General features: G+C 40.4%; 1 protein-coding gene and 1 long non-coding RNA gene across 2 annotated transcripts in view; one reads left to right on the top strand and one right to left on the bottom strand.

Moving 5' to 3' along the window:
• MACO1 (macoilin 1) overlaps window positions 1-16,566 on the top strand; it is a 60,500-nt gene that overhangs the window by 35,551 nt on the left and 8,383 nt on the right. The window contains exons 7-9 of the mRNA XM_025446950.3: window positions 10,091-10,249; window positions 11,618-11,800; window positions 13,930-14,050. Of these exons, the coding sequence (XP_025302735.1) occupies window positions 10,091-10,249; window positions 11,618-11,800; window positions 13,930-14,050 (463 nt within the window). The remainder of the gene's footprint in view (window positions 1-10,090; window positions 10,250-11,617; window positions 11,801-13,929; window positions 14,051-16,566) is intronic.
• LOC118353920 (uncharacterized) overlaps window positions 10,212-16,566 on the bottom strand; it is a 48,605-nt gene continuing 42,250 nt past the window's right edge. The window contains exons 2-3 of the long non-coding RNA XR_004813586.2: window positions 11,386-12,303; window positions 10,212-10,351 (exon numbers count right to left, since the gene is read on the bottom strand). This is a non-coding gene — a long non-coding RNA (uncharacterized LOC118353920). The remainder of the gene's footprint in view (window positions 10,352-11,385; window positions 12,304-16,566) is intronic.

The following is a 16,566-nucleotide window of genomic DNA, read 5'->3' as shown; positions in this document are numbered from 1 at the left end:
CCTTCCTGTTATTCTTGCATTTTGTTCCCTCCCACCCCCAGCCCCACCAATCAAAACTTGACTCCTATAGGAAGGACTTTTCTATCAGGGAATATGGGGTAAATCCCATGAACTAATCTGCCACATGTTAAAGGGACCTTTTTGCCTTCTCCTTTCCTCCCGTTCATGGCACTCCGGAAAACACACACCTGTTGACAATGTCTCCCCCGACCCCCACTGCAAAGACCACCCCTTTTATAGTTGAATGATCACACCTGACTGTGAGGCTTTCAGAACATTTAGACAAAGGGACAGCCAGCCTTTTTGTGATAAGAAGAGTGGTTTGGGTCTCTGGTGTTCCTCAAACCATACAGTCCAGAGAGCTGCTTAGCCCTCCTATGCCTAGGCCTGGTGACTTCCACTCCCAAGATGTTCCTCTACCATGCTCTTGGAGCATAAAATACATCAGAATTCAGGACCTGATGCTGGTTATTCAGACTTCACAGCCAACTGTTTTAGAATCTGACCTCCCAGCACCATCCCTTATGATATGTGTCTACTGTGAAGCCTGATGTCAGAACAATGTCTGTTTTCTCCTTTCCAGAGGGAGCTAGATCAGGGCAATAAATTATAGCTCTGGAGTCTAGATTTAGAAAAACCATTGTTTTAAAAAGAAAAAGAAAAACTATTGTTTTGATAGGAACTGATGAATGGGAAGTAGTTGATGTAGATTTAGGAAGTGAGGCATTCTCTACTCCGGAAAGTTAAATTCCCCCTTTTTTGGAGCAACCTAAAACGTTATAAAGTAAAAGAGTTGGACTTTCCCTAAGGCTTTCAGATTATTCTGAAACTGACCTATGACATGGGCAAATCTAAGAGTAACAGTGAACATTGAAAAGCCATAGAAAGATTAACAGCCTCCGCTTTTTTTTTTTTAAAGTTATTTAAATTCTAGTTAACATACAGTGTAATACTCATTTCAGGTGTACAATATAGTGAATCAACACATCATACAAGACCCTGTGCTTATCATAACTTGTACACTCCTTGATCCCCATCACCTACTTAGCCCATCCCCACACCCCCTTCCCTCTGGTAACCATCAGTTTGTTCTCTTATAGTTAGGAGTCTGATTCTTGACTTGCCCCTCTCTTTTTTCCCCCTTTTTGCTTATTTGTTTTATTTCTTAAATCCCACATATGAGTGAAATCATATGGTACTGGTCTTTCTCTGACTTATTTTGCTTAGCAGAATACTCTCTTGCTCCATCCATGTGGTTGCAAATGGCAAGATTTCATTCTTTTTGTGGCTGAGTAATATTCCATTGTGCACATATATACCACATCTTTATCCATTCATCAATTGATGGACACGTGGGCTGTTTCCATAATTTGGCTATTGTAGATAATGCTGCTGTAAACATCAGGATGCATGTATCCCTTTGAATTAGTTTTTTTATTCTTTGGGTAAATACCTTAGTGGTGCAATTGCTGGATTGTAGAGTACTGTTTTTAACTTTTGAGGTCCATACTGTTTTCCAGAGTGGCTGCACCAGTTTGCATTCCCACCAACAGTGCAAGAGGGTTCCCTTTCTCAACATCCTTGCCAACACCTATTGTTTCTTGTGTTGTCAATTTTAGCCATTCCTCCTTTTACAAATGGAGCTCATACTACGTCTAATGTTTTGTAACTTGTGTTTTTCATTGACTATATCATGAGCATTCTCCCGTGTCATCAAAACTCTTCAATAATGGTTTCTTTCTTTTTCAAAAAAAATTGTATTTATTTATTCTAAATAAGAGAGAGGCAGAGACATATAGGCAGAGGGAGAAGCAGGCTCCCTGTGGGAAGCCTGATGCGGGACTCGATCTCAGGATCCCGGGATCATGCCCTGAGCCAAAGGCAGATGCTCATCCCCTCCTGCTGCTCAAATGCCCCTCCACAGTGGTTTCTTAATGGTTGCATGTCAGTCAGACACATGAATATACAATTTATTTAGCCAGTCTTCTGTTGAATATTTAAGTGTTTCTGATTTCTTTCTTATTAGCAATAATGCTGCAACACTTTTATATAAATCTTTGTGTGTGTCTCCAATTCTCTGAATTAATGTCAGGGAACGGGATGCTGCATCAACACAAAAAAATATGTTTAAAGCTTTTGATATAAACTATCAAATCTGACCACATCCTTTAAGGACCTTATTAAAAAATACTAGTTGTAGCACTCATAGCTTTATTCTTGAAGGGTTTCAAGAAGTCAGTTTTCCTATTTCCCTATATGACCAGTTATGTGAATGCTTATAGGACTCCTTTTCTCTTGTTGCATTCTTGATGAAAATGAATGTGTTTACCTTTTGTGTTTGACAAAGTAGAGAGTAGAGACATAGGGTACTTTATAATATGGTTTTACTTAGTAATCATCTAGTTGTTGCTTATTTTTGGATATTTGTGCCTGGTAAGCAATTGTAGTACCACAGTGAGACCCGAGGCAACTTCATTTTACTGTTTCCAAAGATGTGGTCTGTAAAACATGCTGGAACAGCTTCAAGTTAGTGTAGGCCTGGGGTGCCTGAGTGGCTCAGTCGTTAAGCATATGCCTTTGGCACAGGTCATGATACCAGGGTCCTGGAATTGAGCCCCACATCAGGTTCCCTGCTCAGCAGGGAGTCTGCTTCTCCCTCTGCCCTTCTCCCACCCCACCCTTCACTTGTGCTCCCTCTCTCTCAAATAAATAAATAAAATCTTTATTAAAAAAAAAAAAAGTAATGTAGGCCTTACTGAAGATGGGATGGATTAAAGTTTTTATGTACATGTCCCATGCTGCCTGTCCTGTCAATGAGAATGACCTGGAAAGGGGGAGGGGAAGGAGTCGGTGGAGAGGATAAATACTATTTCTTTTGGAGACAGAGCTTTAATGTAGGAGTTCCGTGTTCTGCATAGACAGCTCTGTGGTCCTAAACAAGTCTTGTCTTGTATGATTAATGTGTACCAGGGGATCTCCTAATGGAATTAGGTCCTTACCAAGACCAAGCAGTTGCTCTTTATTCATTCTTTTCAAGTACACCTGCCTTCTTGATAAGCAGATACCCATTTACCCCTGTCTCCTTCAGCCACTATTAAACTAAAAATCTGATGGTCTGCTGTAGGTAGACCTGACCCTGTTCTAAGCACTGAGGAGATGGACACAGAGTGAAGGTCAGAAACAGTGGTCTATAAGGATTGGAAGAAACTTTAGAAATACTAGTTCCAGCTTCTAATTTTATAGCACAGATAGTCCCTGGCCTCAAAGAATGTATGGTCTTTGTAGAAATGAGATACACAGGAAAAGATTAAAAACCAAAACAAATTTAAAAACAGCCCAGGGCAATGGTTTAATGCCAAACAAGAAGCACCAACAGTAAGGGCTTTCAGATTTCAGAGGGAGAGAGAACTTTGGGTCCTGGAGATCAGTACCTCATGCTGGAAAGTTTGTTTAGTTTTTGTTTTTATTTTTTTAACTGGGCCCTAAAGAGTGAGATTTCAAAATTGGAGGCCATTTCTCCCCATGGGGTGGTATAATTAAAGGCAGAAGATGTCTGGAAACAAGGAGTAGGTAATTTTGGCTGGTGCAGCAGGTTTGTTAGAAGCACCCATCTTTCAGTCACTTAGCTGTATAATTTGGAGATGATCTCCTGAAGCCCCTTTTCTTTTTCTTTTTTTTTTAAGATTTTATTTATTTATTCATCTCACACACACACACACACACACACACACAGAGGCAGAGACATAGGCAGAGGGAGAAGCAGGCTCCATGCAGGGAGCCTGACGTGGGACTCGATCCAGGGACTCCAGGATCACGCCCTGGGCTGAAGGCGGCGCTAAACCACTTAGCCCCCTGGGCTGCCCTGAAGCCCCTTTTCTTACACAGCAAGCAACATTGTAAGTTGTATTTTTTTTGTTTGGTTGGTTTTTTCTGTATTTTTTTTTATTAAAGTATAGTTGACATCATATTGAATTAGTCCCAGGTGTATTACATAGTGATTCAACAATTTTATATATTTTATGAAACAACACAGTGATATGTGTATCGTGATATTATTGACTACATCCCCTATGCTGTACTTTTTATCCCCATGACTTAGTTATTTTACAACTGTAAGCACGTACCTCTTAATCCCCTCCATGTATTTCACCCTCCCTCTCCACTTTGGCAACCACCAGTTTGTTCTCTGTATTATAAGTCTGTTTCTTTCTTTTTTGTTTTATTTGTTTGTTTGTTCATTTGTTTTTTTAGATTCCACATATAAGTGAAATCATATGGTATTTGTCTTTCTCTGTCTGGCTTATTTCACTTAGCTTAATACCTTCTAGGTCTATCCATGTTGTTGCAAATGGCAAGATCTCATTCTTTTTTTTATGACTTCAATATTCCATTGTGTTTATATACCACCACATCTTTATCCATTCATCTATCGTTAGACACATAAGGCTGCTTCCATATCTTGGCTATCGTAAATAATGCTGTAGTAAACATAGGGTGCATAGATATTTTCAAAATACTCTTTTTGTTTTCTTCAGGTGAATACACAGAAGTGGAATTACTGGATTGTATGACACTTCCATTGTTAGTTTTTTGAGGAGCCTCCGTACTGTTTTCCAGAGTAGCTGCACCAGTTGACATTCCCACCAGCTGTGCATGAGGTTTCCTCTTTCTCTACATCTTCGCTGGCACTTGTTATTTCCAGTTCTGTGCTGTCTTATGGAGTCTGTAGCCTCTTTGTCACTAACTAGCTCTTTAGAGTTCAGAGATAACCAGCAGAGCAAGACTCCTCGTCTTCCTGATGGTGTCAAATCAGCAGCCCTAGAAATATACACTTAGGTAGTTTTCTGGAGTGGGCATAAAGTGTGACTCATAGAGTATTTGGGGAACCTAGTCATCCCTAGGTGAAGTCCTATATCAAAAAAGATCTGCTTTTTTGCAGGCAGGACTTACTTCCTAGGGCAATTTACTTTAAGCCTCAAAGACTTAAAGTTCTCTGAGCTGTCAGTCAAGCCTCATAAAGCCTCAGGGTTTATAGAACCCTGAAGTTATTGGCAGTACCCACTGGAGACTTTCACACCTTCAATGAAGTCATAGTGCTGTGGGCTGTAATTCAAGTAATTTACAGAAGATAAGGATTACAAACATTTAGACACAAGTATCTCCCTACCTTTTCAGATACTTAAAAACAATACCCCTTTCAACTAAAAGCTGACACTTGAATACTGTACTTTGTTATACAACCAGGTATACTTCAAGATACTCAGAGATATTTTTCCTACTTAGCTTGCCTGGAAAACTAATGTTTGAGCTTTGTTCTTTTGGTCAGCTAGGAAGTTACCCCTTATTAAAATGTAAATCTTTCCTCTTAATATTAAATAATTATCAAGCATTCATATTATAACTTACTCTAGTGGAATGGGATAAGGGAGAAGATGAGCTAGAGTTAAGGTTTGGAGCAGGAAGAGAAATCCTCACCTTGGTACTTAGTTGGGCTTTGAAGGCTGCCTGCCCCTCTGAGTGATGACCCCACCTACAGTCTGCTGGGGAGTCAGAGGTCATTTCACAGGTTACAAGTTGGCTGCTGTCTTTTAAAATTATTAATAAAAGTGGCTAGGAAAGGTGTCTATACCTAATAGGTAACATTTGGGGTTAGTTAGAACCTTGGCTTATCTAACTGGACACAGATGGACATATTTATTAGACACACAGACTCTAGCTTTGCCATGGAGCCCTATCTGTATCCAAAGTGTTAACACCATTGGGCAGACTTTATAAGGGTGAAAACTGGTGCTAGAGGAGCTGGGCAAGTAGGAAGTACGTTTACTTCCTGCCTGAGCCTTATCAAAGTTTGTTAAGATCTGTCTGGCCCGATTTCTTTTCTTTTCTTTTTTTGGGGATGAGATTGCAGTTCTTCTGGAGTCAAGTTCCCGTTTATACCTTAATCTTTTGTATAAGGAAGAGAGTAGGATTTAGCTCTGATAAAAGGGGCCTGAGCTTGTGGATGCATTTTCAATCGTCCTTTCTTTTGATCCCTATTTACAGAAATCAGTTTTAAAGGTTATAAACTGTTACTTCTGCCTCATTTTCTTCCTGACCACTCACTTCTAATTCAGATTACAGCTATTGACATTTTCATAAAACCCCATGAATACATGTGAAGATTTTGCATTAACCTCTAACACCACTTAATCAGGACCTCTTCGTGCTTAACACCAATAAATTATACATCTGCATTTTATCTAGGAAGTATTGACCTTCGGCACCAAAGGGTTAAGTATTCCATTAAGATAAGTAGTAGTTATTTGTCTAATAAATGTCCCTGGCACTTTGACTGGCTTGATTCAATACAATTTACTAATTCACATAATTCTTTTAAAACTCATGTTCAGTTTTCTTTTGACCATATGCAAAAATTGAGATATATTATAGAAAATAGGATTGTATAGTGCATCCATACAATGGAATATTATGCAGCAATTAAATTGTTTATGAAAATTTTCTAGGGGCTCCTGGCTGGCTCAGTCTCAGTAAGTAGAGCACACAGCTCTTGATCTCAGGGTTGTGAGTTCAAGCCCCCCCCACACACACACACACTGGGCAAGAGCCTACTTAAAACAAAACAAAAGTACCTGATGGTGTGGAAAGGTGTGTACAATATGCAGACTGCATATATGGTACTCTCTCACCAGTAATAAAAAATAATGACATGTATGAAGAAAGAGAAAGAAGACATATGCAGAATAGAAGTAAACCAAATGTGAACAGTGAGTGCTTCTGTCTAGATGAGAAGATTAAGAATTACCAACATTTTATTCTGTATTTTTACTTTTCTGTTGTTGTATGCAGTTTTTAATCTTGACTGGGTGTCACTTTTGCAATAAAAAATTCATAAGGGATCGTAATTCATTTTACCTTAGTAAAGATTTAAAATATAGTGAACATGCAGGGTTAAATTAATGCTTTCTCTGAGAGACCATGCAAAATTTCCCCTTAGACGTTTTTAAAATTCCTGAGTTTTCCATTTAGCACTTTAAGTTATCTTGTATGTCACCATACATACAGTGTTCCTACACATCGGGGTTTCTTAAACTGGGAATGCTTGGTGTTAGCTCACAGGTTTGCACAGCTATTTGGAGAACAGCGATTCAAAAATTAATAGCAGTTATAAAAATCCTGAAGCATTTTAATTTTACTTCTGGTCTTGTGAAATTAGGTTATTTTATTTTAAAAATAATCTTTTTATTGAAGTATAACACACATTCAAAAAAGGGCACAATCTTACAAATTTTCATAACCCTGGTAACCATGCTGTTTTATTTTTGTTGTATCGTCTTTGACAAAATTTCCTAATTCTACCTAAGAAAATATATTTTTGTCAGGGTTCTGTGGTCTCTAGAAGTTACACTCAAGATATTTTCTACTTTTTGTTCTTGTAATGGCATTAACTCTGGGTTTTTACATTTTTCAAAGAGCTCTACATTTTCATTCAGAATATTGCTGTTTTTCTTAGTTCAGGGTAGGAAAATTGGCCTTCACAGATTAAAGATGCAAAATAATAACTGCAAGAGTGTTAACATCTAGCCTCTGCAGATTTAATTTTTCTTTCATTCCCAACTGTGGCAGTGCTTTGCCCCAGTCTGCTAGTTCTGTGGAACTTGATTCCTGTGCCTCTGCATATGATACAGCTTAGGTTGCTAATCTGAAGAAGCAGATCAGCAGCCGGTGGTAAGTGTGTCAGGCCTAGAAATCCTAGACTGAGCTGTGAGGAACTTTAGAAGTCCTTAGCCTACAATGGGGAAACTGAGTCCTGGAAGGTTACATGCCTTGCCCAGGGTTGCAGACTTGGCCCCAGAGCTGGATCTAGAATCCTGATCCTCGGCCCCATTAGTAAACTCCTCAGCCCCATTAGTAAACCAGGCTAAGCCCCCTATTCTCATCTTAAAACTCACCGTTTCTACTAAAAATGCAATCCTCAGACTGTGAAATCGACTTCTCCAGAAAGACAAATAACCTGACACGTTTTTCAGCCAAACTTCTTAATGGGGATAACCTGACAGCATCGACCTGTTTTGGAAAACATCCCTTGGGTTACTTCGGGTGAATGAGGGATGGTGTGGGGATGGCATAAATGCCAGTCTGTAATTGTTTAGAGCAGTTCTGGGAGTACATTCAACTGGAATAACCCTGGCAATAGGGAAAGTGTGGCGTGATGTTGACTTGTGACCCTTCCCTGGGGAGTGAGCTATGTCAGGAGACCCAGCACTACTTCTAGAATACCGGGTCTCTAGTGTTCCTGAGTACTGGACAGGCTACTGTGCCTAAGAAATGACCATCGATGTTTCATGACCTTTTATTTTTGAGATTTTATTTGAGTTGACCAAAGGTAGATAGTAAACAAAGCTGCTCTTTGATTTTCTAAGGGAGGCCAGACAACATATATTTAGTAAGTGTTGATCACTGTGGTGGGCTCTGGGGACTTAGTGCTTCAGAAAACATGTCTGTAAGGACTTAGTCTATGGGGCTGCCGTTCCAAGGAGAGGTCACCACTGCCCTCTAGAAGTCTCGGTTCTGTTGGCGTGGTGGATTCGCGACTTGCACCAGGGTCTCATCGGAGCACACAGACTTCTGCCTGCCTGCTGGTTTGTCGGGAAGCATACTTTCTCTGTCCGGCCCGTAGCCATCCTTGGCCTGACCTTCAGGGCCGGTCTCCACAGTCCCATCCACCAGACCATTCTGCCCTCTTCTGGCTCTCTTCCCAGAGCACAAGGCTGAGGAACAGAGGCCAGGCTGATTGTTCCGTCCCCAAATATCTGTGGCTGCCTGCCCTTTGGAGCTTCGGAGCATGCTTTCCCCTTGTTGAGAATGTCCCGTCCTCCCCTTCTACTTCTCCAAATCCTGCCTGGCCTTCGAGGCCCAACCTGATTCCCCTTTCCTGTTGTCAGGGCTCCTGTGGCGCTTCTCCCACTCCCCCCTGCCATGGGTGCCATAGCCACGGCTAGGCCTGCCAGAGGAAGGAGCAGGCTCTGGAGCCTGTGTCACCAGGGGCTGGAGCCTTTCCTGGGTCTATATGTCTTCACCTGTAAGAATGGGAGTGATAAATCACCCCCAGCCCACAGTCATGCAAACTCCGTGAGTTCATACCATTGAGGCCTATGGAGCGGTGCGTGGCACAGAAGTTCTCCTTGAGTCCAGTTGTTATTCCTCCTCACGCATATTTAATCCAGCCTGCCTCGTGCTGCCGTCTGACCACTGCAAGTTGCCATTTGTTGGACAGAGCCCTGTCCTGAAGAGAGTCTGGATTTTATACTTTCTGTTGACCCTTTTTTAGTCCTACACGTGCATATGATCGTTCCTCAAAACCTACCGCTGAAAACAAAGCTGTTACTGTACTAAGAGAAGGTAGAGGTTAAGGAACTGAAGAGAAAAGATAGGCTTCGGTCCACAGATGGAGTTTTCTGACAATTCTCAGAGTGTGTCATCCGTTCCTGTTTGCAGTGTGGTTGAATTGGATGAGCTGCTTCTGTCACAGTCACCAGAAGTGTGAACATCATTTAGCAAGGATGCTAGCAGGTTCAGAGGTTGTCTTAGACACTTCTTCCCTGAGCCTGTGGTGGAAGGGAATCAAAGATGGTTAAGTCTGGCCTATCAGAACATCTCAGAGCAGGTGAGGCATGAGCTGACTATTACTAATAAATCTCCCTTGCCGAAGAGCATAGGAAATTCACCGTGTGTGTGTGTGTGTGTGTGTGTGTGTGTGTGTGTGTGTGTGTCAGGGAGGACCCAGGCCTTCCGCCACCCTCTCTCTGCCTTCCCCTGCTCCTTTATTAGCAGCCGGGGAATTCACAAGCACCTCAACGTTTGGAGGAAATCAGGTTACTCTCTGATGGTGGGAAGAGGTGGGGACCCAGGCAGAAAGGAGCACTCAGCAAAAAACCACTTGCACACAGGAGTCCCTGGTGTTGGCAGGAGCTGCCAGAGGGGTCTCCTGCCCTCCCCGCCCCCCCACGCCTGGGACTTCAGCTGGGATCTCCTGCAGAGCCCTGTTGGGGGTACCCTTTCCCTGATGAAAACGCCTCACTTCTTCTCCTAGGCTGGAACAAGACATTAAAAAGTTAAAGGCTGACCTGCAGGCCAGCAGACAAGTGGAACAGGAGCTCCGCAGCCAGATCAGCTCCCTCTCCAGCACCGAGCGAGGGATCCGCTCCGAAATGGGCCAGCTCCGACAGGAGAATGAGCTGCTGCAGAACAAGTATGTGCGCCTTTTGGGCAGGCCTTTGGTCGTGAGCCAGGCGCCCCACTGTTTCTGTGGTTTCCAGCGATTGGAGCAAACGATTTGTGATGACAAAGGAACCTGGCAGAGGCGGTTTTAAATGAAATGTTTAAAATATTTAATTTAGTACCACATAGTCAACATGCCATACAATCTAGAGAAACTTAACTGCATCTCAACAGAACAGTTGATTAATATTATCATCCTTCTTTAATTTAATAACTTCTTCTTTTTGTTTAAAATAGCCATTGAGCTTTGTGATAATATAAGTAAAAATCACAAGAAGTCATTCTGCCACAATTTGAAAATCTTGCTCCTTTGAATGAAAGTTTCCAGAGAAACAGACTCTATTTACTTTTATTTCTGGAACTAAAAAATGACATTGAACTTTGATTTTATTTGAAGAGGCAAACAAAAAGCCAGCGCTTCTGTGTGAATTTGTTTATGCTTCCTATTGATTCATCCTGGAATTACTTCTTGACTCAATATCGATCTGTCCTTTTTTTTTTATTTTTTTTTAATCTCTCAGCAATGTGAGCCTGGGGTAGCAATTACTATTACAGGCTCTGGGCTTTCCCCATTGAAAGGCGAGTTCTTCAAAATCCTTGAGGAACATAACTCAAAAGCTAGAGCATCATAAGCACATAACTGCTCCATTGCTTCTGACCCATATATGCAATGACTCTTGTGCTGCTCATAGAGAACATCTTACCTTACACTGATATACTCAGATGAACTCCCTTTGTATTGCTATGTAAAGCTAGGGGTAGGAGGAGGCAGGGCAGGGAGTATGGGTGAAATTTCTATCTGAAATTAAGCACCCTATGACTCTAACTCCAGGATCTATTTTAGGATACTTTGAGAAAACATCTCACAGCTGGGAAGGAAAAGCTGCAGTAGGCCTGCAGCATAATTATATTCAGGCAAAGAAAATCCTTCCCTCTCCTACCCTTTACCTCAGCTTCAGTGGGGCTGGTTCCGCCAATAGTTCTTTGATCGACTAAAGTTCTTTCAAGGTTCTTTGGGGCAGGAGAAGTAGTTCTACGGCTATCTTTCCCTCTGATAGAAACTTGTTCTATTCTTTTTTTCTGAATTGCCTTCTTTAGATCACTTACCATAATAGGGAAAAGGCTAGGTCTTGTTCTGTATCTTATTAGGCAGCTTGTTTGTTGGTATTTAGGAATTGTTAAAGAATAATGAGAAAAAAAAAAGAATAGTGTGTTTTTCTCAGGCACTCTGCGAGCTGACATTCATGATTTGCTGTTCAAAAGAGGAACCATGTTTCTCCAGGGTTTCTAGTGGGCATTTCTAATGACGAAACTCTGTATGATAATCATTTCCATATAGATTACATAATGCTGTGCAAATGAAGCAAAAAGACAAGCAAAATATCAGCCAGTTGGAGAAAAAGCTAAAAGCTGAGCAAGAAGCCCGCAGTTTTGTAGAAAAGCAATTAATGGAGGAGAAAAAAAGGAAGAAGTTGGAAGAAGCTACTGCTGCCCGGGCCGTTGCATTTGCTGCTGCATCTAGGTATGTCTGCTCCCCCACCCCAGCACTGCATCAGAGGGGGGCCTGCCTTGTGCCAAGACAGGCACGGGAGTGTGAGGCCTCGGGCTGGGTTGGACTAGGACCGTCTCACACGGATAGGTTGCTACCAAGTACTGTTTCATGAGCTGGCTAAGCCCCATCTGTGCAACCTGTACTGCCTTGTAACAGCTTCGTCCCTCAGTGACCTCATCTAAAAAGAGGGATGAGGGCATCACTGTGCCTCCCACACCCAAGAGGCAAAGTGCTGCTCTTAAAAGAGTTTCCAGTCACTTTCTGTATGGCCAGTAACTACTAAATACTTGGAGAGATTCCAGTCTGGAATTTTATTCCCTTTATGGAACTGTCATTACTCTCTACTCTCAGGTGTATGTGTTTCTGAAGTTTTTATCTTAAAATAGAAGAAAGGAAAAATCTTGGTTGTCCAAGTACTTTGTATTGACTGGCTGCTCCCATCTTTGTTGGGTATCAGCAAACCGTGACATGAGCTGGAAAAGATGAAAAAAATAAGTAAGTCGCTATTAGATATCATTGAATTTGTGGAGTGATGAGAATCGGGGACTATTTCTATACCATTTAAAAGTATGCGAGTATTCCAGAAACTGAATTCCAGGAAGAAGAGAAGATCCTTAAGAGCCTTTGGCGGCAGGGGTCATTTTTACTTCACTTTATCACTTTCTCTTTCCTTTCTTTTTTTGACAAGTGAAGTCCATCTGTGTGGTGGGAGTCAGTTATAGGTTTATAGTTGCAGAGTACGGATAAATTATTATTTATTTCATTTAAAATTTTTATCATAATTTGTATCTATATGATATAATTCTGTAATTCTTCCTTAAATTTTTCTTTTTTGTATGTGGCATGTTAAAAGCCTTGCTTTGGGTTCTGGCATTTGTGGAACTGATGGATCATCATTTCACATTTAAGGAAATAATAGCCATAGAGACCTCTTTCCTCCTAAATGGTCCTACCTCCCCCAGAAGACTCTGTAGTGCAGATGGCTGAGCTCACTGGGCCCATCAGCATCTATACAGACTCACAAGACACTTTGCCAGCCTGCCTAGGATGTGGGGGTTTTGTTCATTTGTTTAAAGATTTGTAAGCATAGGCTTCTGAAAAAAGCACACGTTTCTGAAGCATTTATGCTTGCAGGAGTTTTTCTGAACTGTCATCTGTTGTGGTTTATACCGGCTGAATTTATCCAGCACCTCCTACCCTGAGAAAAAGTCCACCAAGGAGGATATGACAGTTCCTGAACCATATTGTTCAGTATCTTATGCCTGAGAATCAGTAAATTGGTTTCAGTCTCTTTCCTGATTGTCTTTGGCTTCCAGTCAAGTTTGTTTGGGTCTTATCCTTAGATGGTCCTCCTCTGCTATCACTTAGGCAGAGACTGTTTTTATTCTCAAGTAAATCTCAAGGTGCAAGTCTCTCATTGGACCTTCCTTTTTGGTAGACAGAGGACACCTACTTTCTCCATCCGGCTGTTTCTGAAACCTAGACGGTTAGGTTTGGACTGGCCACTGCCATCATATTTTTTTTAGTTTGTCCTTATTACAGCCGTGAGAAGCAACAATGATGTGGCAACTTCACAACTCAAGAAAGGTCAACTTTCCAAGGCATAGACCCTCAAAAGTGAAAAATTTTTTTTAGCTCACTGCCCCCTGCTGGAGATAGCATAGTCTGGTTTTCTCTTGCTTGGCTCACAGGCCAAGGTCATATGGCCTTAGGTCATATGGCCTGGTGGGGAGCTTGCTGCATTGGGAGGTTGGAAAACTTCAGTTCTTATCCCTGGAGTTCTGTGACCTACCAGCTAGGTGAGGTTGGACTGGTATTATATCTCTGTAGTCTCAGTTTTCTTATCTGGAAAATAGAACAGTATATCCTACCCTTACAAAGAAGGCAGATGAATAAAATACCTCACTTGGTGTCTGGTTCATATTAGATAATTAATTATTTTAGATCATGTCAAAATTATCAAAGAACAGAAAATGAGCAGACTTAGCCAAAATCTAGAACTTGAGAGACTCTGGAGTATAAAAGAAATATCAATCTTGCAGCTAAGTAAACCCCTAGTCTTTTAAATCCCTTTCTTTCCTTCTCTTCTTTTTCAAAAGGGGGGAGTGCACCGAAACCTTACGGAATCGGATCAGAGAATTAGAAGCAGAGGGCAAGAAGCTCACGATGGACATGAAGGTGAAAGAGGACCAGATCAGAGAACTAGAACTGAAAGTTCAGGTATGGGGAGCACAAAAGACTTTCTCATACTTGGGTTCTTCTTCTGTGTTAGCTGTGTGCTCTGTGTTGCAGTGTAGAGATGGTGCCTCTTGATAGTAGGCCAAATCCCATTGTATCTGAAAATCTCTGTATGACAAAAGGAAGCTCTATCCTTGTGCAGTTCATTCAAGTCACATCAATTAGCTGGATTCTAATACAACCAAAAATGTTGACAGTCTTTTGACACAGTTTATACCAGAATTTGATCTACTGTAGATTCATTTCACTTTTTTCAGGTTATGGGTTAGATCTGTGTGTTTTGGAGCTTATGCACCTCTTCTTAGCCCTAACCCTCTGTCCACCGCCAGGGAACTGACCATTCTGAATGCTCTCAGCCTTGTAGATTGCAATTCTGAGCAGTGCATGATGGGGAAAGCTGCCAGTACTGTGGACACAAGTTTTCTGGGCAATGTGTACCTTAGCCAAGTATTTGGCACTGGTTCTCCAAAGGGACATTTAAAAGTAATGTCACATACTGTAAAGTTACAGTAATTTAAATCACGTGGAACTGGTAGGAAATTATGGACGAGTCAGTGGAGTAGAATAGATGACCTAGAGACAGAGCCTAAAGCATGCAATAAAGGTGGCAGCACAAATGGATGGGAACAGTGAGGACTGGTCAGAGAAAGGCTTCCAAACAGATAACTAGAAAAAAAATTAGAAACTCATCTCATACCATACAAAAAGAAATTTCAGATGGAGCTGACTACAGGAAAAAAAAAAGCATTTTGTTTTAAACTAGAATTTGATCTTAAAACCAGGAAAGATTTTTCCAAACAAAAATAATGGAAGAAATCACAAAGCAAAACAAAAAAAGAAAAAAAAAAAAGAAAAGAAAAAATCAGAGAGCACAGATATTGGAACAAATATCAGGAATTAATACTCTTGATATATAAGTAATTCATAAAATTTGTTAAGTAAAGCTCAAATATTTGGAAAAATAGGCAAAGCATATGAACAAATAGTTCATAGAAAAACAAGTGGCTGATAAGAATATAAAAATATATCCTCATCAATCACCAAAGACCTATAAATTTAGTTATCACTTATCTACTGTGAAATTTCTATTTCTCTTTTTTAATTGGAGTATATTTGGCACACGATGTTACATTAGTTGCAACCTGTATGACATAATAATCCCACAACTCTGTATGTCATGCTGTGCTCAGTGCAGGTTGTAGCTACTAGCTACCTACCATCTGTCACCATACAACACTATGATGTTGTTATAGTACCATTGACTCCATTCCCTATTCTGTACCTTTTATCCCCATGACTTATTTATTCTGTAAGTGGAAGCCTGTACCTCCCATTCCCCCTCACCATTTTGCCCACCCCACCAGTTCTTTGTATCTGTGGGTCTGTTTCTGCTTTTGTTTGTTTATTTGTTTTAGTTTTTTAGATTCCTTATATCAGTGGAATCATATATTTGTTTTTCTGTCATATTTCACTTAGCATAGTTTCTTCTAAGTCCATCCATGTTGTCACAAATGGCAAGATTTTATTATTTTTTACAGTTGAGTAATATTCTGTGTGTGTGCACATATGTCTGTGTGTACACACACACACACACGTCTTTATCCATTCATCTTTCAGTGTACACTTAGGCTACTTTCATATCTTGGTTATTGTAAATAAGGCTACAGTGTTTATTGGAGGGGTGAATATCACTTTTGGAATTAGTGTTTTTGTTTTCCTTGGGTAGATACCCAGTAGTGGGATTACTGGATCATACTGTGTTTTTACTTTTAATTTTTTGAGGAACCTCCATACTGTTTTCCACAGCAGCTGCCCTGCAGTAGTTTATGTTCCCACCAGGACTCCATTTTTCCACATCCTTGCCAATGCTTGTTATTTCTTATCTTTTTAATAATAGCCATTCTAACAGGTGTGAGATGATTTTGTGGTTTTAATTGCATTTTTCTGATGATTAGTGTTGTTTTCACGTATTGGCCATCTGGATGTCTTCTTTGGGAAAATATGTATTCAGATCCTCTACCCATTTTTAATCTGATTATTTGGGGTTTTGGTGTTGAGTTGTATAAGCTCTTTATATATTTTGGATATTAATCCCTTACAGAATATATCTTTTGCAGCTATCTTTTTCCATTCAGTAGGTTGCCTTCTCATTTTGCAAAAGTTTCTTATTTTGGTATAGTTCCAGTAACTTATTTTTGCTTTTGTTCCCCTTATCTCTTGTGAAATTAGCAAAGAATGTTTAAATGATAATATCAGCCTGGGTGAGGATGAATGAAATAGGCCTCATAATTGCTGGTGGAGATAAAACTTTCTGGAAAAGTTCATATACTTTTTAAGTATTTCCTTCCTGTTTTAAGACTCTTACTAAATATAAATATTTAAAAATCTCATCAATGATTGATATATGAAGATGTTCATCATATGGTGTGTAAATGAAAAAGAAAACAATCTTAACAAAGGGAGATTGTTTGATTAATTATGATACATATAAGTAGGAA

Source organism: Canis lupus, chromosome 2, assembly GCF_003254725.2.
Source record: "Canis lupus dingo isolate Sandy chromosome 2, ASM325472v2, whole genome shotgun sequence".
Classification (NCBI taxonomy): domain Eukaryota; kingdom Metazoa; phylum Chordata; class Mammalia; order Carnivora; family Canidae; genus Canis; species Canis lupus.
This window is presented reverse-complemented; position numbering and strand designations above follow the sequence as displayed.